Source organism: Carassius gibelio, chromosome B25, assembly GCF_023724105.1.
Source record: "Carassius gibelio isolate Cgi1373 ecotype wild population from Czech Republic chromosome B25, carGib1.2-hapl.c, whole genome shotgun sequence".
Taxonomy (NCBI): Eukaryota; Metazoa; Chordata; class Actinopteri; order Cypriniformes; family Cyprinidae; genus Carassius; species Carassius gibelio.
This window is the reverse complement of record NC_068420.1, coordinates 4,040,454-4,062,253: the sequence shown is the minus strand read 5'-3', so window position 1 is coordinate 4,062,253 and position 21,800 is coordinate 4,040,454. Positions and strand designations below refer to the sequence as shown.

At 36.7% G+C, this 21,800-nt stretch overlaps 2 protein-coding genes across 2 annotated transcripts in view; both read right to left on the bottom strand.

Annotated features, from left to right (window-relative positions):
• The window catches only part of ppm1h (protein phosphatase, Mg2+/Mn2+ dependent, 1H), a 14,503-nt gene extending 13,940 nt beyond the window's left edge, over positions 1-563 (bottom strand). Inside the window, exon 1 of the mRNA XM_052598487.1 lies at positions 271-563. Within this exon, the coding sequence (XP_052454447.1) occupies positions 271-497 (227 nt within the window). The 5' untranslated portion in view covers positions 498-563. The remainder of the gene's footprint in view (positions 1-270) is intronic.
• An 11,791-nt stretch (positions 564-12,354) lies between these two features.
• On the bottom strand, positions 12,355-18,284 carry LOC128013822 (arg8-vasotocin receptor-like). The gene is made up of 2 exons (XM_052596996.1): positions 16,929-18,284; positions 12,355-14,611 (listed from the first exon to the last, which is right to left on the bottom strand). Exons 1-2 carry the CDS (start codon positions 17,797-17,799, stop codon positions 14,319-14,321), a joined length of 1,164 nt encoding a protein of 387 aa, XP_052452956.1. The 5' UTR covers positions 17,800-18,284; the 3' UTR covers positions 12,355-14,318.
• Between the last annotated feature and the right edge of the window lie 3,516 nt (positions 18,285-21,800).

Sequence of the window (21,800 nt, the reverse complement as noted above, 5' to 3'; positions counted from 1 at the left end):
TGATGCCAAGCATATCATAAATGCATAAAACTGAACCTGGGCTGTGTGAAATCTGAATTCATAACCATCATCAACGCAGAGTCATCCAGACAGCTTCACGCGAGTTAGATTATGATATAACGCGCATGCGCCCTGATAAAGCTGCTGGGAAATGAAAGTATGGATGCGTGTCATTGATCTCTCATTTTCTGTTCCTCATGCGATGATCACGAAGAACGCGAACATTCAGCATCCGCGTGCTCAGATCAGCGCGCGTCGGTCGCTACTCACTCCGCGTATCCGGCGGCCCAGGGCAGCTTCATCTCCTTGAGGATGAGGATGGGTCTGGAGACGTGATCCGCGGAGCACTCCACCTCGTCTGGAGACAGCGCGAGGAAATCCGGTCTGCTGTACGGGAACCGGAGCGGCGGGTCCAGGCGGAGCTCGTGCGCGCTGGAGCCAGAGGCCATGAAGCCGCCGAGGATGCTGGAGACCGCGGACCGCACGCGTGTCATCATCGTGAGGGAGGAAGCCAGTGGACGCCGCTGCTCTAACGCGACGCAGCTGGAGCGCGCGCTCGTCTCGGCTCGGCGTGACGTGACTGAAAGCGGGTCATCGGGTCACTCTGGTGACTTTGACTCTCATACTGTTCACCTTTATTACAGTACAGAACTTATCGCAAATAAATCAATAAATAGTAACAGTTTATTTTACAGTGTCTTTGCTACACAGATGATTAAAGCTTGTTAAAATTGTAAATTATGCATAACTGCATTAAACTAACCCTAAACCAAACCCTAATTTTAGCCCTATTAATAAATGCATGCTGTTACTCATTGCTTGAGTAGATAAATCTAATGTATACCCAATCAAATTGATTTTTTGATCAAATCAGTTCATATCAGTTCAGTAATAACAAAGTAATCCACATCATTAAATGGATTATATTTTAAGTGCTATATAATTATGACACCTTCAAATAAAGCATAACCAGTACAATAAAATAAAATGTAAATATTTGTAATATAATAAGTTCATATCAGTTCATTAATCACCGAAATAAAACACATTACGAAACAGACTATTATTTAAAGAAACATTTTAAGTTTCATATAATAAGGACATAAAGCATAACCAGTACAATAAAATAATCTTTTTTTCTGGGATTCTTTTTTTACATAAAATCGATTCATATCAGTTCATCAGTAACCAATACAAACCTCATTACTAGAGTATCATTTAAATAAATACTTTAAGTGTTAAAAAGATGCGTTACTTTTAATATTTAGTAACAATGAACAGTATTTAAAATCGCATAAATGTCATTGGAAAGTGCAGTTTGTGTTAGCATATACAAACTTCTGTAAAAAGTCTATTTGCATGTTTTATTGTCCTAACATGCTGTTTTCAGCATATCAGACTTTACTTCATATTTCCAACTTTATCTGATTTAATCGTGTGTGTTCAGTACTGTTAAACAACAATAATCCCACGAGCATTAAGAGATTTGTGCACAGTCAATAGAAATATATGCCATCTGTTACAGCTGATATCTGTCTAACACGAATGTGTTTTCCATAATATGTAATCCATCTCAACAATCAAAGCAATACTGCAAATTAGAGAAAGATGAAACTCATCACCGTTTACTCACACGTAGTTGTTTTAAAAGAAAGCGTCTATGCATGTGTAAAACAGATTAATATTAAATCATAAAGCTATCATATAACTTCAGAAGACTGTACTGAAGTTAATTTGTTTATTTATTTTATTTTGTAATCAATAACTAGAAATACCTCGCCAGCATTTTGTTTAGGGGAAGAAAATAAAGCGCTGTCATGTCTCATAGCGGCCGCTAGATGTCAGTGTTTCCTAACAACAAATGACCCACCTCCTCCATTCAACATCAGTTTAATTACAAAATAAACGCAACTGTAATCTGTTGTAGTTACTGTATATTAAAAATGATAATATATTTTACAAATATTATTAAATTAGTTTACTTTAGAGTATACAAAGATTACTTTAAGATTACAAAGGGGGTTACATCTGAATATTTTTACACACTTTTGTTCAACATCAGTTTTATTTCCTATTTGGCTTTGTGAATATGCTTTATTTTATTTTTTTATTTTAATATATATATTAAACACCCTCAGTGGGCCAGTGTTAATTTCGTTGACTAAATATTTTCGTCATTATTTTCGTCACGAATATATTTTTGCCGACGAAAACGAAACGAAAACTAAAATAGAAGGCACTGATGGAGACTAAAACTATGACTAAATTGATTGACATTATCGTCAACGAATAAAGGACGAGACGAAAATAGACTGTGAGGAAAATCAAATCAGCAGACGGCAGAGATGCGAGGAATGAGCAAAAGAACCGGCAAAACAGAACAGACTGCATGAGAGAAGAGAACCAATCAGAGCCTGACTCATTGAGACGTGAAGCGAAGGTTTTCAGTTTTTATGAGCTCCCGGGAAGTCGGCATTCGAAGAGGTGATAGGGACTTTAAGCAACAGCCTCTGGTGGAACGGCAACGCCATTCTGGCGTTGTATTGCGCCTGCGCGAATTTAACTGCTACTTTGTGACGTTCTAATTTAACGGTCTACTACGGGAGAACAGCTGATTTGCCGGAGTCGCTACAACGTGAGAGGTTAGGTAAATAAATGTTATGTTTTTAGACTTATTTACATCATACAATATTAAAAACTCCTCTTCTGACAAAAGATTGTCATTTAACGCCAAAAGCAATCCTTCTCTTGCTTTTTTAAATTATATATTTTTTTGGATCTCAATAAATGAATTAATGCTGCGTTGCGCTGTTCTGTTTTACCGTTGCTTAGTGACTTTTACGTTCTTGGCTACAGCGGTGTGACGGCAAACTTCCGGTCGCTGTAGCCGTTCCATTCGCAGCTGTTGCTTAAAGTCCCTACTGTCTAAAAGAGCGACAAAATGTCCACAGCTCACTTCACGTTTGACGACGAACAAAACAAAACAAAGTGTAAAGCACGCAGAGCGCTCATTCGTGGCAAGAACACAACCAATTTGAAAAGACATTTACAGACGAGCCACCCGGACATTTTCTCAAATGTAATTTTACAACGATGTTATTTTGTTTATTGAGCTAAGCAAAATTGGAATAGTGCAGTGCGTAGATGTTGTAGCATTAAATATTACGAACTGAAAAGTACTGTAAAATAGTCCCTTCTTCAAATTAGATGCGAGCACAATACTAATACGTAATATCATGATAAATACATTTGATTAATACTAATGTTTAGTATATTTTATAATGTTCTACTTGTTGACAATATCACAAATATTTCTATATTAGTCATGTGAAACGTGAATGTTCACATCCTATCATTATACATACAAATCTAGCATTGTAGTATTTAAAACATACAATATTGCTAGACAAATGAATACCTTATAAAATCTTGTTACTTTTTTTATCCACCTAGCTGCCAACTTATTAAATATTTACTTTAAATGTATGCACTTATTGTTCAGCTCAGCTGTAAGCTTTAAGGTCCTGGACCTAACGTTATTTTTCTTTTATTGATGGTCAATTGGCAGCTAGTTATTGTTTACATTATCATGACAGTGTTTGTTGCTGCATAAAAGCTTTTGAATCGAAATAAAGACACAGTTGTGTTGAAATAAAGTTGAATTTGTGTTTTATATATTTTGTTTAAGTTTGTTTCCTATACCAGCTGTAAAAAATTGTCTAGTAAATCTGTTATTGATTTTAGTCTTATTTTAGTCGACTAAAATACCAAGCAATTTTAGTCGACTAAAATACCAAGCAATTTTAGTCGACTAAAATAAGACTAAAATTAAAACAAATCAGATGACTAAAACTTGACTAAAACTAAAAAGAATTATAGTCAAAAGACTAAGACTAAAACTAAATTAAAATTTCGTGTCAAAATTAACACTGCAGTGGGCCTGCTGGGTAGATTTAGGAGCTCAGCGGTGCCAAACGCATGTGCTGCCTCTCAATCCTGATCTTATGGACGGTCTAAGAGCAAGATTTAGGATTGGGTTTTGGCTCATTTGCTAGTTTTATTGCTTTTGGCACACTCTGTCAAGTCCTGTGTGGAAAGTGTGTCGGTGTGTATTTACTGCTGCTTGGCTGTTTATGAGGGGAATCGGTATCATTCTTTCTGCCTGTTTTGGAAGGATTTCTGCTTATTAAAAATAAATCAATCAGTCTAATAAATCAGTTAGAAGTTCATCTGGTTTGGACTCGCTTGCTCCTCACTTCCTGTAAATGATGCTCTGAGGCACTAGTGTGATTGCTGTGGAAATGCATGTGTGCCACTTCTGAGCAGCATTAAACAGTCACTTGAGAAGCGCTTCTGTGCCGTGTAAATCTGACCACCGAGTGAACAGACTTCCCATTTTTGTGTTAATAAGCATAAGCATACAAATACCACTGAAAATTATATGCATGCTTTTTGGTTGAATTAAATATTTAGTTGACATTGCTCTGCACCAGCTCATTACAATGCATTACGAGACTAGATACAATATATTTCGGACGAGCGTTCACATCTCAAATACGCCTATGGTTTGATTTGAAAAAGAGCTTGGAAATATCTTGGAAATAAAGTTGGATGTTAGGTAAAAGTAGTTTGGAAGCTGTTGTAAATCACTCAGTTACTCAACTCAATTTTTGTTTCTTATTGCACTTCATCTTTTTATATTAAACTAATCATTATAAGTGAATTATGAAACAATGACAAAGCCGAGAAAGTGAGTCTCTAGCAAAAACATGCCTTGGTAGAATCATTTTTTTTTTTTTTGTGGACTTGTACCATGGAAGTACTATGATTTAATGCCCTGATAATACTCTGATATATATATATATATATATATATATATATATTTTTTTTTTTTTTGCAATAACTCGGAGTACCATATAAATACCATGGTTCATGAGTATGCTTATCATTCAGTTCTATGTTTTTTAAAGTACCCCTCTTTTACAGTATATTGTAACATACTTCAAGAAATCAAACATTTTTGATATTCAACCTAATGCAATGTCACTAAACTATATCAAATCAGTTGACATTCAGAAGAAAAAGGATGAATTTCTGTGCCATGTATGGTTTAGAAATTAATATAACCCTATATATCAAACTTTTGTTATTGTCTGACACTACATTTAGAGAGGAACACTCAATCCAGATTCTGCTTGACTCAGTGGAAAACCAGAGCGGCTCACGCAGGAATGGCGTGATTTCAGATTTGAGAATGTTCTGGAGGGACAATAAATATATCCAACAAGATCTCGCCATCATCTGGCCGTTCACACGGTACAAAAAAAAAATCCTTAATTCTTCCCAGATGGAGAAGCTCGTGCCAGACGGATCCAAGAGCAGCATCCCTCCACCAGATCCCCCGAGAACTCATCTGAGACCAGGACAAACTCCATCAATAACTCACCAGACACGGGTCAGCGAGCAGCACTCGGTTCCGTCTCAAAGACTGACATCTCTTAAGAGTGACTGGGGTGGAAATGTCAGACGGTGAAGCTGTGTGTTGTGTGGTGGGTTTTGATATGTTTGCGGTTTGATGTGTAGCTCACAGGCTCCTGAATGTCTTCATAGATCTGAGACATTAAGACACTGAACCTACCTGTTTAAAAGAGAAGATCTGCCACAAGCCCACATATTAATAAACATGAAAACACCAAGGGAAGATGGCTACAAACCTCCCATTTTAATAAATGCTAATTTACCACATGCTTGCTGTGAACAGCGACAGCTTGACATCTATTGAGCGGAACAACGTCGTTGATATTTGTGAATCGAGCATGTTCGTGACATATAAAGGACCTTTTACGCTCAAAAGAGTATATCTCATGCTAAAGCATTACAACTGTTGAGTGAATCTGAGTGATTGCCTTTCTGTTTTATTGGTGATTGCTAAACTCATTATTCCATAGAGCGCTGTGGTGATGGATATTTGGTCACGTGTTCTTCTATTAGCTAATTTTAAGAGAACATTCATTTAAATGTATCATTTTCAAAGTGTTCCTCTAAAATGTTCTATTTGGACATCTTTAAATGTTAGGCTTCTACTTGTCAAAAGTAATGTTCCCCTAATGTTTGAAAAATGATTAAATGGAATGTTCGTTCAACATTTATAACCAAGAAAGAACATTTAAAAACTGGACGTTCTGGATCTTTGCATGCACTGAGAACGTCCACGTCGACTGATTTTTCTATTGGCTTTTTGGAAAATAAGAGTATGATTCTTAATTTTTTATTTTTTCATCGTGACAATTTTCACAAATTTGATGAATTCTGAAACCTAAATAAAACAAGCAGAACTCCACACAACTTCAGCGTCACCGCTTTAAGCATCAACAGCTCTTGATTAAAAACAGTTTCTCTGAAAGTCTGAGTTCGAGTAGTTTGCACGAGAATGATTATTAGCACAATGAGGCTGTGAAAGCATCTAGCGAGCAGATGAATTTATCTCTTACAGTCAGGTCTATTAACCCTTTTTAGCCTTTTTGAAAACGAGAAACGCTTTCAAAAAACCTACTGGCGTTGATGCATGATGTCTGCATGCATAAATGTGTTTGTGCATGTGTAATGAGTGAAAAACATCTCATGCATTTGTGTTGAGTTTATCATATAATAACCGTTGACCTGCCCGGGGTTAATTGCACATATTTGGTTTTCTCTCAGATGCAGCTTTTGCTATGTAAAAATATACAATAGTATGAGGACAAATATGCTTGTGTTTCACTATAGGATGGCATTGTTTTCTTGCATTGTAATCAGCACTGAATTCTGGGAAATGTTCATTTATCATCGGTGACCCTTTGAACACTGGGATATCCGTTTAACGTATACAAATAAGAGATATATGATGGAGATTTCCCTCCTGTCATGGGACACAACACTCAATCAGTCCCTCTCAGACTGTAACGACCTTAATGAACATTTCCCACGAAAACAGAGAAGAATCACAAAAGGCCTGCTGTTATGGATGCAGCAGAAACCACTGAGATACAGAGTTGGGGAAAGTTACTTTTAACTAATAGTGCAATAGTTCTGCAATTTGAAAGGTTTATCATTTGGTTTTGAGAGTCCCCGACAACAGGTTTACATGCATGCAAGGTAAAAAAAAAAAAAAAAGAAAAGAAAAAAACCTTACTTTTCTTGCATTTATCAGTGACTTTCAAACAATTAGTTCAAAGATTCATCTTTCCACACCCCAGTGCATGTCAAAATGTAGTAAGCTATGACTGGAAACACTGGACAAAACAGTCAGTCTTATTAAAGAAGACTTGAAGTGTAAGAAAGGTAGCTGCTGTAGTGGTTAAGGGTTAAAAGATGTAGAATACGGACATGCAGGAAAGGCATTAATATGCAGTAATTGATAAACATCAAATATGAAGTAATATGCATGCTTTTGCTTAGGTGCTTTTTAAGTGAGTGGTCAGTTTAAGAATGAAAAAAATTATAGTCACAACAAAATCAATATAAACCTTCAGAACTACTCAGGAGTTGCTGTGGCGTAAACAAGAGAAAATCAAAGCTGGATGTCCCGAACGCATCACTGAGCTCAGAACATCTACAGATGAGCTCAAGAGGAACAGAGATCTTTTCCAAAACAACAGTTGCCATGAAAGGTTAGGGAAGCACTGATGCTTGTGTAATGTTGGAGGTGTTTCCTGATCGGTTATATTCACTCACAGCTGCACTTCATGAGAGCACAGAGCTCTGGGATCGGGATTCAGTCACACTGGTTGGACCTTGTTTTGGGATTGTCACGTCAAGTTAACATCTCTGAGAGAATCTACGTCTGTGACGTTTATCTTCAGGGAAAATATTTGACTTAGGTGCATGGTTCAGTAATTATAAATGAAGGAATACTGCCTGATTTCAGTGAATCCTGAGCCTCAGATTGATATCTATACACACAGAGCATACTGGAACGACCACATCAGACCAATTCAGCTGGAAAGAGCGAATGGAAAGCAGTCTGTTGTTATACTGAAGAGAAGAAACAATTAATCTCCATCAAGACAAGACAGAAACCCGTATTCAAAATCCAGATGTGCATCTAAAGCCAGTATAATGGAGTTATGAGCCACATTTCACAATTAAGATCAATGCAGCTAGGTTTTGCCAAATTATTTGTTCATTTGTTAATATGACAACCTTTTTAAAGATGTTATCTGATTTATATGGTGTGCATGTACAAAGCAGTACTGATCATGAACTTTACAAGGGCCATTCAATGCAGTCCAGTTATCCATGCATTAAAAAATACTTATAGATATATATATTGATTAAAATATTAAACCCTTCAAATCATATGTGACCCTGGAACACAAAACCAGTGTTAAGTGTTAATTTTTCAAAATTAAGATGCATGTAAATAATCTGATGTGTGGTTTATTAGGAGGACAATTCTTGTCTGAGATACAACTATTTGAAAATCTGGAATCTGAGGGAGCAAAAAACAAATTAATATTGAGAAAATCACCTTTACAATTGTCCAAATGTATTCTTAGCTATGCATATTAATCATAAATTAAGTTTGATTTAAATCTCTCAATACATGAATGAAACAAAGAATTTTAAACTACTTTGTTACTTCTTATTTCTTTCTCTATTCAAACCGCTTTTTAACCACAACTTAAAAAGTTTATATATATATATATATAGACACACACACACACACACACACACACACATTTTTTTTAAATTGGTGATTATTTTGTATTCTCAATATTCATTTGCATCCTGTTTTTATTCTGTCTTTTTGTAAACTCTCTAACTAAACCTCGAACCATAAGACCACCAAACCTGGTTGTTTTAGGCTCTTTTTTTAAATACTAGTTTTCACTTATTGAAATCAGTTAACGTACCCTCAATATACTCAATATATATTTTGTTAAAATCCATTATAGTCGTGTAAAACTGTATGAAATAATCTATCTAGAATTATTAAAGTTTAATCAGAGCAGATTTTCAAAACTTAAAGGGGGGGTGAAATGCTATTTCATTCATACTGAGTTTTTTACACTGTTAAAGAGTTGGATTCCCATGCTAAACATGGACAAAGTTTCAAAAATTAAGTTGTACGTTTGAAGGAGTATTTCTGTTCCAAAAACACTCCGTCCGGTTTGTCACAAGTTTCAGAAAGTTTTTTTCGAGTATGGCTCTGTGTGACGTTAGATGGAGCGGAATTTCCTTATATGGGTCCTGAGGCACTTCTGCCGGAAGAGCGCGCGCTCCCGTATAGCAGAGCACTGAGAGCACAACAGACTTCACTGATCAGAGCGAGAGCGTCGCAAAATGTCACAAAAGGAGTGTGTTTTTGGTTGCCAGGGCAAGACCACCCTGCACAGATTACCAAAAGAGAAACAGCATTAAGGGACCAGTGGATGGAGTTTATTTTTACAGAGCATCAACGGAGTTGTGCAAGTGTTTGTGTTTGTTCCCTGCATTTCGAAGATGCTTGTTTTACAAACAAGGTCCAGTTTGACGCTGGATTTGCGTATCGTTTATTTCTTAAGGATAATGCAATCCCAACGAAAAAGGGTCACGATCGTGTGTTGGAACCGCAGGCGGTGAGTAAAACTGCTTCAAATATCTCTGCCTCCTTGTTAGTGCGTCCCCCTGCCATCGGAGACCCGGGTTCGAGCCCCGCTCGGAGCGAGTCGTTGCTGTTGCTGCTCTTGTTCAGTTTCAGCCTCGGGATCTGATTCTGGATCATAAATATACGCTGAATCTGACTGTTAGCCATGGTTTGTTTTGGATGTTTTTTTTCCCTCACGGTAAAGTCACAGCTTCCAAACGCTCTCAACGCAAAAGCTTTTACTGACGCTCGTGATTCTTTAGCTCCGCCCACACGTCACGCCTCCAGCCGGTCGTGTTTTTCCGGGAAAAAACGGTCCAGACTATCTTTCTCTTATGAATATAATAAAACTAAAGACTTTTTGGAGCTATGAAGGATGCAGTACTACTCTATAGGTACTCAAGATTAACAGGAGATTGAGTGAAAACGAGCATTTCACCCCCCTTTAAAGCACAAGCATAATCATTTATTTGAGTTTTAACATGTTCAGCCAGTCAGGAATGACCCAGACACTGTCAAACTTCTTGATCAGACCCATTTGTTTTTGACGTTTTAGGCCAGAAATCTACTCTATGCAAGCGATCAAAACCACAGACGTGTCTGTTTGGGAGCATATGATCCTGTTGGACACTACTGACTTGAAACAGAAAGCTGCATGAAACCTATAGGTATATTAAGGGCATTGAACAAACAACCTATAAAATCATGAAGATGTATGTGTTGTAAATATGGAGTAAAACCAGACCTGAGGCAGAACCTGTGCGTGAGATAAGAGTCCATATTCACTTCCTGTGACACATCAGGGTCTTTTCCTATATTAAAACTTCCTCTCATCTTTCTGTTTCATGCTAATTTCTCTGCTACGGCTTCAGCTTCTGGGAGCAAAAGGCCGTTCGTCATCAGAAAAGCACTGCAGGCTTTCTTCAGCCGGAATGAGAAAATCAGACCTACATGCAATTTCATTACATCACATCCATGAGAAATTATAGCTGAAGGAAACAGAGGAAATATTAATCAGACCCTGGTTAGCTTTAAAACCTTGTTTGACAACCCCAGTGAACTTCTCAATAACCCTGCTGAAGAAAAGAAACAGGTTCAGTTCGCTTGCTGATGGGTTCAGATGGGTTTTCGCTCTCACAGTCCTGTAACTAAACAGCTAAACTGGATTTGGCAAGCTCCAATCTGACTGGCTTTGCTCAACTTCTGGCAGGTTTTGTTATCAGACCGCCTGGAACGAGGCTGATACAATAAACACTTTTGAGGGAAACTAATTACTGGATTTGCCAAGAGTGGCATCAATTTTTTGAATGATATTGAGGGTTTTGTCTGAGATGTACATTGCATAAGTGAAATACATATTCATTATTATCTGTGTTTTAGATGCACAGGATTTTTCCCACCTGTGGGAATATTCTGAAATCTATTTCACACTCATGGAAATAAAGGTCTTAAAAGGGGATTTTATTTACAGTGATGTCATAAAAGGGATAATTTGGTTTTCGCAAAAAGAAACTTTCAGCAAACAGTTCCGGATATAATATTTTTACTAAAATAAAGAATCTATTTCCACAATAAAGAACCTTTTATACAATAGAAAGGTGCCAAAAATGATAAAACAGGAACGCGTAACTGGACAGAATCAATGCTATTGTAAACGAAACTACTAAAAACTATGAAAAATTTTATTTTTTCACTCAAAGGTGAAATAAAAAATATAAATTCTAGATGGAAAATGTAAATAAAAAATAAAAATAAAAAAATGAAAATCAGAAATATTGCCTTGCTACCTAACTGACATAAGTACTGAAATTACAAATACAAATAAAAGCTATTTCAAAATAAAATATTAATATTAAATGAAAATGTAAGCTTAAATTAAACATTGCCTTTAAAACCAACTAAAATAAAATTAGTTTAAGTACTAAAATTACTAAAATAAAATAGAAAACCACTAATAGTATATAGCAGAATAAGACTGAGCAGCATGACCAGAGTTTATTCTGGATGTGCACAACAAAGGAAACCAGTTTAAACCAGTTAAGAGCAGCAAACCTGATTGTTTTAGGCTGTTGTTGTATTTTTCAGCTGGGAGGATTTCATGGAAGCGATCACAAAAGCACAATGTGTTTTGGGGTTTTTACATCACATGTCTCCAACACCCTCACATCTCTCAGAAACACAACAACTTAGATCATTTACATGCATAATTTGTTCCGTTGGTGATGTGAGAAACTTTGGAGGCTGTACGTCTCTCTCTCTCTCTCACACACACACACACACACGTATGCAAACAGCAGCTGTTTGGCCTCTGCTCACAGACTGGAGAGGAGAAGGTTAGTTAATGCAGGAGAGGACGTGTGTCCTCAAACAGGAAACAAACAGGAAACTCTCAAGCTATTATGGGATTTTTGGAAACGATCCTACTAGGCAATTTGCATTGTGCAACTTGTGATGAAGTGCAGAGAAGAAACAGAAGAATTAGTCCACTTTTTGCTTTTTGTTTTATGCTGCAAATGGAACACACTCGATCTTTCACTAAACTCAATCTATAAGTTAGACAGCTGGTTAGTGACTCTCCCAATGATTTTCAGTCAGGCTACTTGGAAAGTTGTTCCAAACGATATTAAAAAGCTAATAACAAATTCAACGCGCAGTTGTTTATGTGGTATGAAGTTGCATTTAAACAGCAGACAGTGCTAGAAACGGCTCGGTTGCTAAAAACACTTTTGTTAACACAGATGCAGAACTAATATTTCATGAAGGTTTGATTTATTGGATTTGGTACACAAGTACACCGAGAAATTTGTGAGAGGTGCAACACATATAAAGTTGGCAGTTAACCATGCTGAGTTTGGAAGCCCAGTTGAGACTTTTATGTCAAAATTTGGACTTAAAAAAAAAAAAAAAATCTTTGCAAATATAAACTGATATGAACACACCATTATCTTTGTAATTTTTTTATTCCATTGTGGAAACATGGAATAAAAAGGTCTTCAACTTTTTCAAAAAAGTCACAATTGGGAGATATTCAGTCAGAATTCCAGGATATAAACTTGTGAGGAAAAGGTGAGGAATTGTGAGATATTAAACTCAGAATTCTGAGGAATAAAGTCATAATTGTGGAAAAACGAATTTAGAATTCTGAGGAAAAAATTCGAATTTCAAGATTTAAATACAGATTTCTGAGACAAAAGTCAGAACTGGGAGATACAAATGCAGAATTACGAGAAAAAAATAATAATTATGAGTTTATATCTCACAATTCTCAAAACTGTGAGAACAAAAGTGTGAACTGTGAGATAAAAAGTCACAATTGTTTGTTTTTATTCCATGCAGAAACAGGCTTCCATTGCTTAGCATATCATTAAAAAAAAAAAAAAAACCTTAACATATACAAACAAATATAGACCATCTGTCACTATAAAGATATCCTGTTATTTGTCATTTATTTACAACTTTCATTTATACATAAACAGCATTAACTCTTAGCATTTCTCAGTATATGTTTATTAAAACTGTCCAAACCTGACAGATGACCAGTAAAGACATGCTTGGCCATGTGAAAACATTCATTTATAGAATGAAGCTCATGCCCGGTAATATTTCATAAGGCAGACTGTTTCCTATGTTTTATTTAGAGCAGCATTCATTTATTGTCTGGAAACTGATATATTTTGCTTCCAGCGATCAGCTCGCTCTCGGCTCGGTCCCGGGCAGCAGGTGTCTGGTTTACTTTGGCACGAGGGTCGCACACTCGGGGCCAAAATAAACCCAGCGCCGGGCTTAAGTAGACGCTTATCACAGGAAATGTCTCGCTGGACTCATTGTGCCACAGAGATTTACGGCATTTTCTGTGTTCCCACTGTTTCCTTAATAGACACGAGACGAGAGATAGTAAAGCATGACGTGCACGGCGTGAATACATTTGTAATACAACATAACATCAAGTGCCTTCTGGAAAATGTTTCTACATAAAAAAATAAACTAACAAAAATATTCAAGACTTTTTTTAAAAAAAGTACACTGCTGTTTTTTTTAAGTATGTTTCTTTTGCAAATTTTTTTTTTTTTTACAAATGTGAAATATTATTACTATTTTAAATAATATTCTCTATTTGAATATATATTGAAATGTATTTTATTTCCGTGATGCACAGCTGTTTTACAGCTGTTTTACAATTGTTTTACAATTTTACTGCTTTAACTGGATTTTTTTTTTTACCAAATAAATGCAGCTTTGATGAGCATTTCGATTTTTTGTTCAAAAATATTACATATTATTCCTAATGTTTGGCCTATGTCCTTATAACTTTTATTAACGCAATTGTATTTTAAAAATCTGTTCTTCGGCAAGAAGACTGAATCTCCGACAGCAATGAAACCATGAAAAGCAGATTCAAACTGAAGTAGCGACGAGCTCCAAAGTCCCAAAAGAGATCTGAACAATGTCTCAAACTGTGCTCAGATCTCCATATGAACTCAATCATTTCTCATCCAATGATCATTTCACAGCTCCAGACTCTTACTGGATGATTACAACTACCTTTTTACTTTTAAGATGCTTCAATGAAGCAGAATGAACTCCCTTGAATCTCCTGAGCAGTAATAGTGTGTCTTATCTCATCTGGAGCTCACTCGGCGTCCGAAGCCCGGGGTTTTAAAACCCTGCTGTGAGAGTCTCACCAAAGTCAGATTCCCGGGGGCCGGCTGCGTCACGTCTCGGCCGGGGCCGCCCTGCTGGTTTTGGGTGAATGCTCGAACTCTTTCCAGGTGCCCGAGCTACACGTGGGGCTGCGGTTGGCGATCTTGGTGAGCAGCGTGGTTCTCCGTAGGCTGCTGTCCGAATCCTCCTTCCGGAAGCTCTGCTGGATCTTGTGGCTGCAGGGGAAGCAGTGAGCGAAATCCTGCAGGAGGTGTCCGCTGAAAACCATGTAGATCCACGGGTTACAGCAGCTGTTCAGACTGGCCAGCAGCGCAGACAGAGTGACGGCCGTGTTCTCCGAATCTACACACAGAAACAATAACTGTAAATGCTTGAAATGAAGATACCCTCCAATAAATAATTCTCTCCACGACACAGTTCCTATGTCTCACTGTTGTCTGTTTACTGTTGCCCGGCAACAACGATAAACACAGACTGTTTATCAACAGCTTAGAACATTCATCATCCAATCAGAACCTACAGCCACTGTATCAGCCAATCAGCATCCAGCACCACATGTTTAAAGTTTATAGTAAACGATAAAATTATATATTTTATAAATATAGAATAACTTTTATAAGATGTTTATAAAATGTGTTATATTATATGGTAAAGGTTCTCCAAACAAGCTTTTCAGACTTATTAATGCATGTAAAAGTATCTATCTATCTATCTATCTATCTATCTATCTATCTATCTATCTAAATAAGCATAAGAAACATCCACTTTATTTTAGTTGGGTTTTAATCATTTTTATGTATTTTTATTCAGGTGTTATTCATGCCTATTGTGTTGCAAGATATTAGTGAAAATTACTATTTAATATAATTTCCTATTTATATATAATGAACTAATACATCTTTCTTTATTTATTTCTTTTTAGATTGCCAAACAAACAGTGGAATGTAACATTTTGCCAACAGCTTAGAACATGCGTCATCCAATCAGAATCTAGAGTCACTGCAGCAGCCAATCAGCATCCAGGACCAGAACTATAATTATGTAACTATGTAATAATAATTATATCACTGTATCCAGATGTATTGATACAGATAAAATAATCCATATAAAATATAGACTCAAAAGTTTTAAAATAACAATGTTTTCTTCTCATTTTTTTGTAATTTGTAACCAGTTATTATGCATGCTGTTTTGCCAGATATTAGCATGAATAAATGAAAAAAAAATGCCAAGCATCATATCGATAAGCAAAAACACTCAGTTTTTCACAATATGTGTCTTTGAATCTACAGTCACTTTATCAGCCAATCGGCATCCAGGTACAAAACAATAAGATTTATAAAAACAATGGTGTCTTTTTTCAGCAAACAGATATCCATATAAAATTATCAGTATACATTTAAATCTATAATTTTTTATTCAGAATTGTACTTGTATAAATAAATATGGAACACCAGTCATTCTGAACTGTGTTAATCCTTCTGTGTTGCCAGATATCAGCATAAAATAATATATGACAAAACTAATCAATATGTTTTGATTAAAGTAACTTGTAACCATGTGAAAATGGTGTGAAATTGGCTTAACTACACATCCCATAAGCTCATGTGGAATTTTAATGTCAGATTTACACATCGGAAATCTGCAGCGGTTCTGTTTAGACACACTATTCTGGTCTCATGACTTCATTTCTCAAATTATCTTTATAAGCATATCAGAGAGACTATATTTAACACGTTAGCACTTCTTTCCATTAGCAGCCATTTGTTGTGTTTTAAATTTAAACAAAGCTTTTGAAAGCATCCAATAAACATCCTGGTAACATATAAACCCATTTCATTATACATACAATACAATCAAGTATTTGCACATTTAATAACAATTCAGTATAAAAATAAATGCACTGGGGAAAACTGATTTTTTTTTAAATGTTGTAACCACATTGATGCCCCAAGATTACAATCCAGGTTACACAAATGGAAGTACGTTTGGGGTCAGATCAGGTGGAAATTAAAAACTTGCGCATTTTCACTTTGCACAGTGTGCAATCTAACATTAATACATCAATGCAAATATGAAATATGAATGAAATGCATGACATTTCAAATCTTAAACTGTGCTAGCTAACATATTTAATGATATTTAAGTTATAGAATGTTGTTTATTATATGTTGAATGCTTATTTAGATATGCTTGAAATGGATTAGTAAAAATGTCACTGTTTGAATTTATCTTAATCTCTTGAGCATTACACAACATACTTTTATATCTAGACTATATGAAAGTATGGCTTACCTTATCTTAATATGCATGAAATATATGAAAAGATTAGATTACATTTTTAACTCTTTGAATATGCATTAGACTGTTAATCATTATGCAAACATAATTTATGTTAATGCTAGCCTAATCAAAATGCAATTTACTATATAGTTTTCAAAGAGATGAAACGCAGGGTGCACATTTTATGAAATATATGAAAAAAAGTGTAATGCACAATTATATGTTAAGGATTATATATCATAATATAATGTTTGTAGATTATATATACAATTTTATTTAAAAGATAAGGCTATTTAAAGGGTGTAACCTTGGACATTTAACACCTGAATCATAATTTCATGGCATGCACGCGAATCTTTCCCTCATTTTCACTCACCATCCCAGCTGAAGTTCTTGTCCCACACCGACCACATCTGCACGGTGAAAAACGGCGCCCAGCAGATGATATACGCGAGGACGATGACGAAGGTCATCTTGACGGTGCGTAGCTTCGCTCTGGAGATCGTGGTGACGCTGCTCACCGAGCTCTTACCGATCAGCCCGTTCTTGTGCGCGCCGTCCCCCGGCGTCTTCTTGGTCTTATATCTGATGTTCATCCTGATGCTGTGGCATATGAATCCGTAGCTGGTCATTAATATGATGACCGGGATGAGGAAGATCCCCGCTGTGATCCAGGTGATGTACGCGCGGACTCCCCAGGGCTGGATGAAGTGACCCCAGCAGTCGTACACATCAGAGCCGTTCTGGATCTCACTGAGGGAGAAGATGAAGTACTGAGGGGTGCTGAGGAGCAGACTGCTGATCCACGTGCCCGCGATCATGATGTGGGACCTCCGGGTGGACTGCTGGAGGGTCTTCAGAGGGTGGCAGATGGCGATGTAGCGGTCTAGAGTCATCATGACCATCATGTAAGTGGACGCGAACATGCCCATCACCTGCAGGTGCTTGACTATCCTGCACAGAAAGTCCGGGCCGTAGAAACGGAAGGTTATTTCCCAGCACAGCTGCGGGAGGACCTGGAAGAACGCGACCACCAGGTCTGCCAGGCTCAGGTGTTTAATGAACAGATGCATGCGGGAGGGTTTCTTCTTGGTGTTGTGGATGGCCACCAGCACGCTGCAGTTCCCGATCACGGCGACCGCGAAGGTGACGCTCAGCACCGCGATCTCGATTTTCGCGACTTCTTCGTCGCGTCCGAACGGGTCGGTGGAGTTTACCGGGTGCGATGCGTTGCTCAGGTGTCCCATTGTAAGATTCGTCAAGGATAACAACAGTACCACGCGGTAAAACGCGGGCGAACGACGTGCGTAAATGGAAACGCCGGTGTCCCGTTGCGCGATGCTCCGCTACGCTGCAGATTAAACCTGGTGGTTAAATATCTGTGTTAGACACCAAATGGTTGGAGATTTAAAGCCCACAAGGGTTGAATTATAAACTATAAATGTATAAATCTCCATTTGCTCTTGACCCAGACTTATTCAAGGAGATAACAGAGTTGCTTTGGCTCAAAAGCGTCTCGAAACAAGAAGATCTAATGCCTGTGCACCCCAGATCTCCAAATGTCTCTCCTCGTCTGTCTGTGGCTCTCCTCAAAGCCTTTTAAACCCGCCTCAGATTTCAGTCATGACGCGTAGCGCGCGCAGAGCCAAGCCCACCGGTGTCCAGCCGCTCAGTTCAGTCCTGGAGTACACACAGACAGCCCCCCCACCACCACCACCGGACCCTAGTGGGAACACCCCACCTAAAGTCTGCTTCATGTGAAGACCAGCCTTGACACATTCCTCTATAGTGCAAAACCATAAATATTCTCACACTATATAACGGCAGTCATTTCCGGGCTGATTTTTTATTTTTTATATACATTAAAATTAGGACTAAACAATATGAGTCAATATAATATAAAGTATATATTATATTAGTTACTACATGTCCCGGTTATCTTCCACCTTAAAATTATATTACATTATATATATATATATATATATATATATATATATATATATATATATATATATATATATATATATATATATATATATATATATATATATATGCATTCATTTATTAGAAAAATAATGTTATTTTAATTGTGTCCAGACACAAAAGTTTTAAGTAGTTCATTGTTATGTAAAAAAACAACAACAAAAAACAAAACAATGAATGATACATTATTTAAAAAATACAAATAATACTATACCAACATAATTTAAAATGTTGGTAACACTTTTCTATGCAGCCCATATTCACAATACATTATAAAGGTGTTATTAAGGCAGTATAATGAATGCGTTATGCATCAGAAAAAAAACCCCACCTTATAATATGTTGTATCATCTCATGAATATTCATAAGAATAAGAAGTCTCATATCTTGGCATTTTTCTTATGCAGCTTGGTTAAAGCAGTAAACTTTATATAATATAATAATAATAATATTTATAATAATAATACCATTTTTGTCTCTCAAACAGCCATAAGATCAGATATCAGATCAGATAAATGTGTAATATAACACGCTTGCTTTGACCCATTTCTTTATTTTGATGGTACCCTTTAGACAGCTGTTGATAAGTAACTCTGCAACTACATATCAACTAGCGGTTATTGGAGTATTATTATGTCTGCTACTGTAAATATATGCTAATAGTTTATTTTACCATACTTTATTCTACCATTCTTTAGCATACTAATACTCTAATGAGAGTCAGTTGGCCTGTACAGTAGTTGCAAAGTTGCTTATAGTCAACTGCACACAGACTGAAGTTGTTTAAGTCTTTGGTTCTTTTAATTGTGATGATTTTGGCTCACATTAAAAAAAAAACAAAAAAAAACACCAATTCATGATCTCAACAAATTAGAATACTTTAAAGCCAATTTAAAAAAAAAAACAAATGTTTAGTGAATTGTTGGCCTTCTGGAAAGTATGTTGATTTACTGTACATGTACTCAATATTGGTAGGGGCTTCTTTTGCTTTAATTACTGTCTCAGTTCAGCGTGGCATGGAGGTGATCAGTTTGTGGCTCTGCTGAGGTGGTCTGAAGCCCAGGTTTCTTTGGCAGTGGCCTTCAGCTCATCTGCATTGCTTGGTCTCTTGTTTCTCAACTTCTTCTTGACAATAGCCCATAGATTCTCTCTGGGGTTCAGGTCTGGTGAGTTTCTGGCCAGTCAAGCACACCAACACCATGGTCATTTATCCAACTTTTGGTGCTTTTGTCAGTGTGGACAGGTGCCAAATCCTGCTGGAAAATGAAATCAGCATCTTCATAAACCTGGTCAGCAGAAGGAAGCATGAAGTGAATTAAAAGCACCAACGACTCAAACTACTTCAGTCTGTGTGCACTGAATTGATTTAATACACAATTTGAGTTTAATTACTGAAATAAATCAACTTTTCCACGACATTCTAATTCATTGAGATGCACCAAAGTGTTACCAAAATGTTTTATATTTTGTTCGACAACAGCTGCACAAGAATTGTAAACAGAATAAAACTTCCCACACCATTTGAACTTTAAGACCTTTCCAGTCTTATGCAATGACTAGATCAGCATTTTAAAAAAATCAACTTATTTTAAATGAAGAAGGATTCATTTATGAATCATTAAGACCAATTTGTGAATCATTTGAACAATTCATTTAAAATATCCAGCTCAAGAGAACGACTTGCTCAAATCACACATCATAATGACTTGAGGAAGTCTTACTGAACAAAAGAGCAATATCCAGCCAATTAAATAGTTTAGGGCTGAGCATAACAAAAGAAATTGTGGGAATCCTGTTTTAAATATTGTTGGAAAGAGCCGTCACAGTCTCAGACGAAGACCAAACAAAATGTTCCAGAAGAGTGAAAACAGGATTTCTGATCAGAATTTGACAAAAGGATCTAACAAGAAAAACCTCTAAGCAGTGAACGAAGGATTATTTGTTATAAGTGTCCCGAAACTCCACATTCTTTTCAGTTTCAAGGTATGATATAAAGTAGCTAAATTGCATGAATAGATTTGAGATTTGTTCATTGTCTGAAGAACTGTGAGTGGTAAAAGCCTGTGCTAAATGCGTCACTGGACAACGCACTGAAGTCATTCGTGATCTGGTAGGTTCCTGCATTTACTTTATGGATCATTTGCTGACTCTCACTGTCTCACTTTATTCAGCTAATGGCACTGGATGTGCAGATTTAGCTTCAGAACACATTTCACTTTGGACGAGTGACTCAACACAGGAGCAGAATGTTAAAAATGTCCTTTAAGAATTAACATGATTTCAGGATCCATGATCTTTGACATTAAAAGGGATGTTTAAAATGTTCTCACCTTCAGGCCATACAAGAGGTAGATGAGTTTGTGTCTTCATCAGATTTGGAGAAGTATAGTATTCCGTCACTTACTCACCAATGGGAGTGAATGGGTGCCGTCAGAATGAGAGTCCAACTGATAAAAACATCACATGATCCACCAGAAATCCACAGCACTCCAGTCCATCTTGTGAAGCCAAAAGCTGTGTCTTTATAAAAAATCAAATTCATTACTTTTACATTTAAAAAATAGTTTCTGGCCAAAATAGGAGCCCATAATCCATAATACTATTTCCTTCAGAGAATAAGTCTATCACCTGTTGTCTCTCACATCAAAATACCACCATACTGTATATTTAGAGCTGTTTTGTCTTATAAACAGTGCTTGATCAGAGCATATTTCTCTCCTGATTCAGATGAGATGACTTTATGGATTTGTATTTTACCTGGAGTTAAAAACACCTTAATGATGGCTGTGTTTCTTACAAACATGCAGCTTTTCTCTTCTAGATGTGTTAATTGATGGACTGGAATGATGTGGATTATTGTGATGTTTTTATCAGCTGTTTGGACTCTCTTTCTGACGGCACCCATTCACTTCCATTGGTGAGCAAGTGCTACATTTCTCCAAATCTGATGAAGAAACAAACACATCTACATCTTGGATGGCCCAAAGGTGAGAACATTTTCAGAAACCTGTTGCTTCAACAACAGAAACATACAGTGTAGGAAATATTTTCACTTCTGTTATGTTTACAATCCTCCACATTTTGCTGTCCTCCTCACTGTATAGCTGCATTACCAGTATATTATCTGCATCAGTTTTGTTTTTATGCTGTCCATGAAGCAGTTATGAAGATATCAGTAGCTGAAGCATTTAAAAAACCCTTTCTGGCAGTCCTTGTTGAATATACAGCTAGTCACTGGCCATTAAAATGTATACTGTAAGTATCA

Coding starts and splice junctions, on each gene's coding strand:
- LOC128013822 (XM_052596996.1), bottom strand. CDS start 17,799: ATGGGACACCTGAGCAACGCATCGCACCCGGTAAACTCCACCGACCCG. Junction 14,612..16,928: donor CAAGAACTTCAGCTGGGATG/GTGAGTGAAAAT, acceptor TTCTGTGTGTAG/ATTCGGAGAACACGGCCGTC.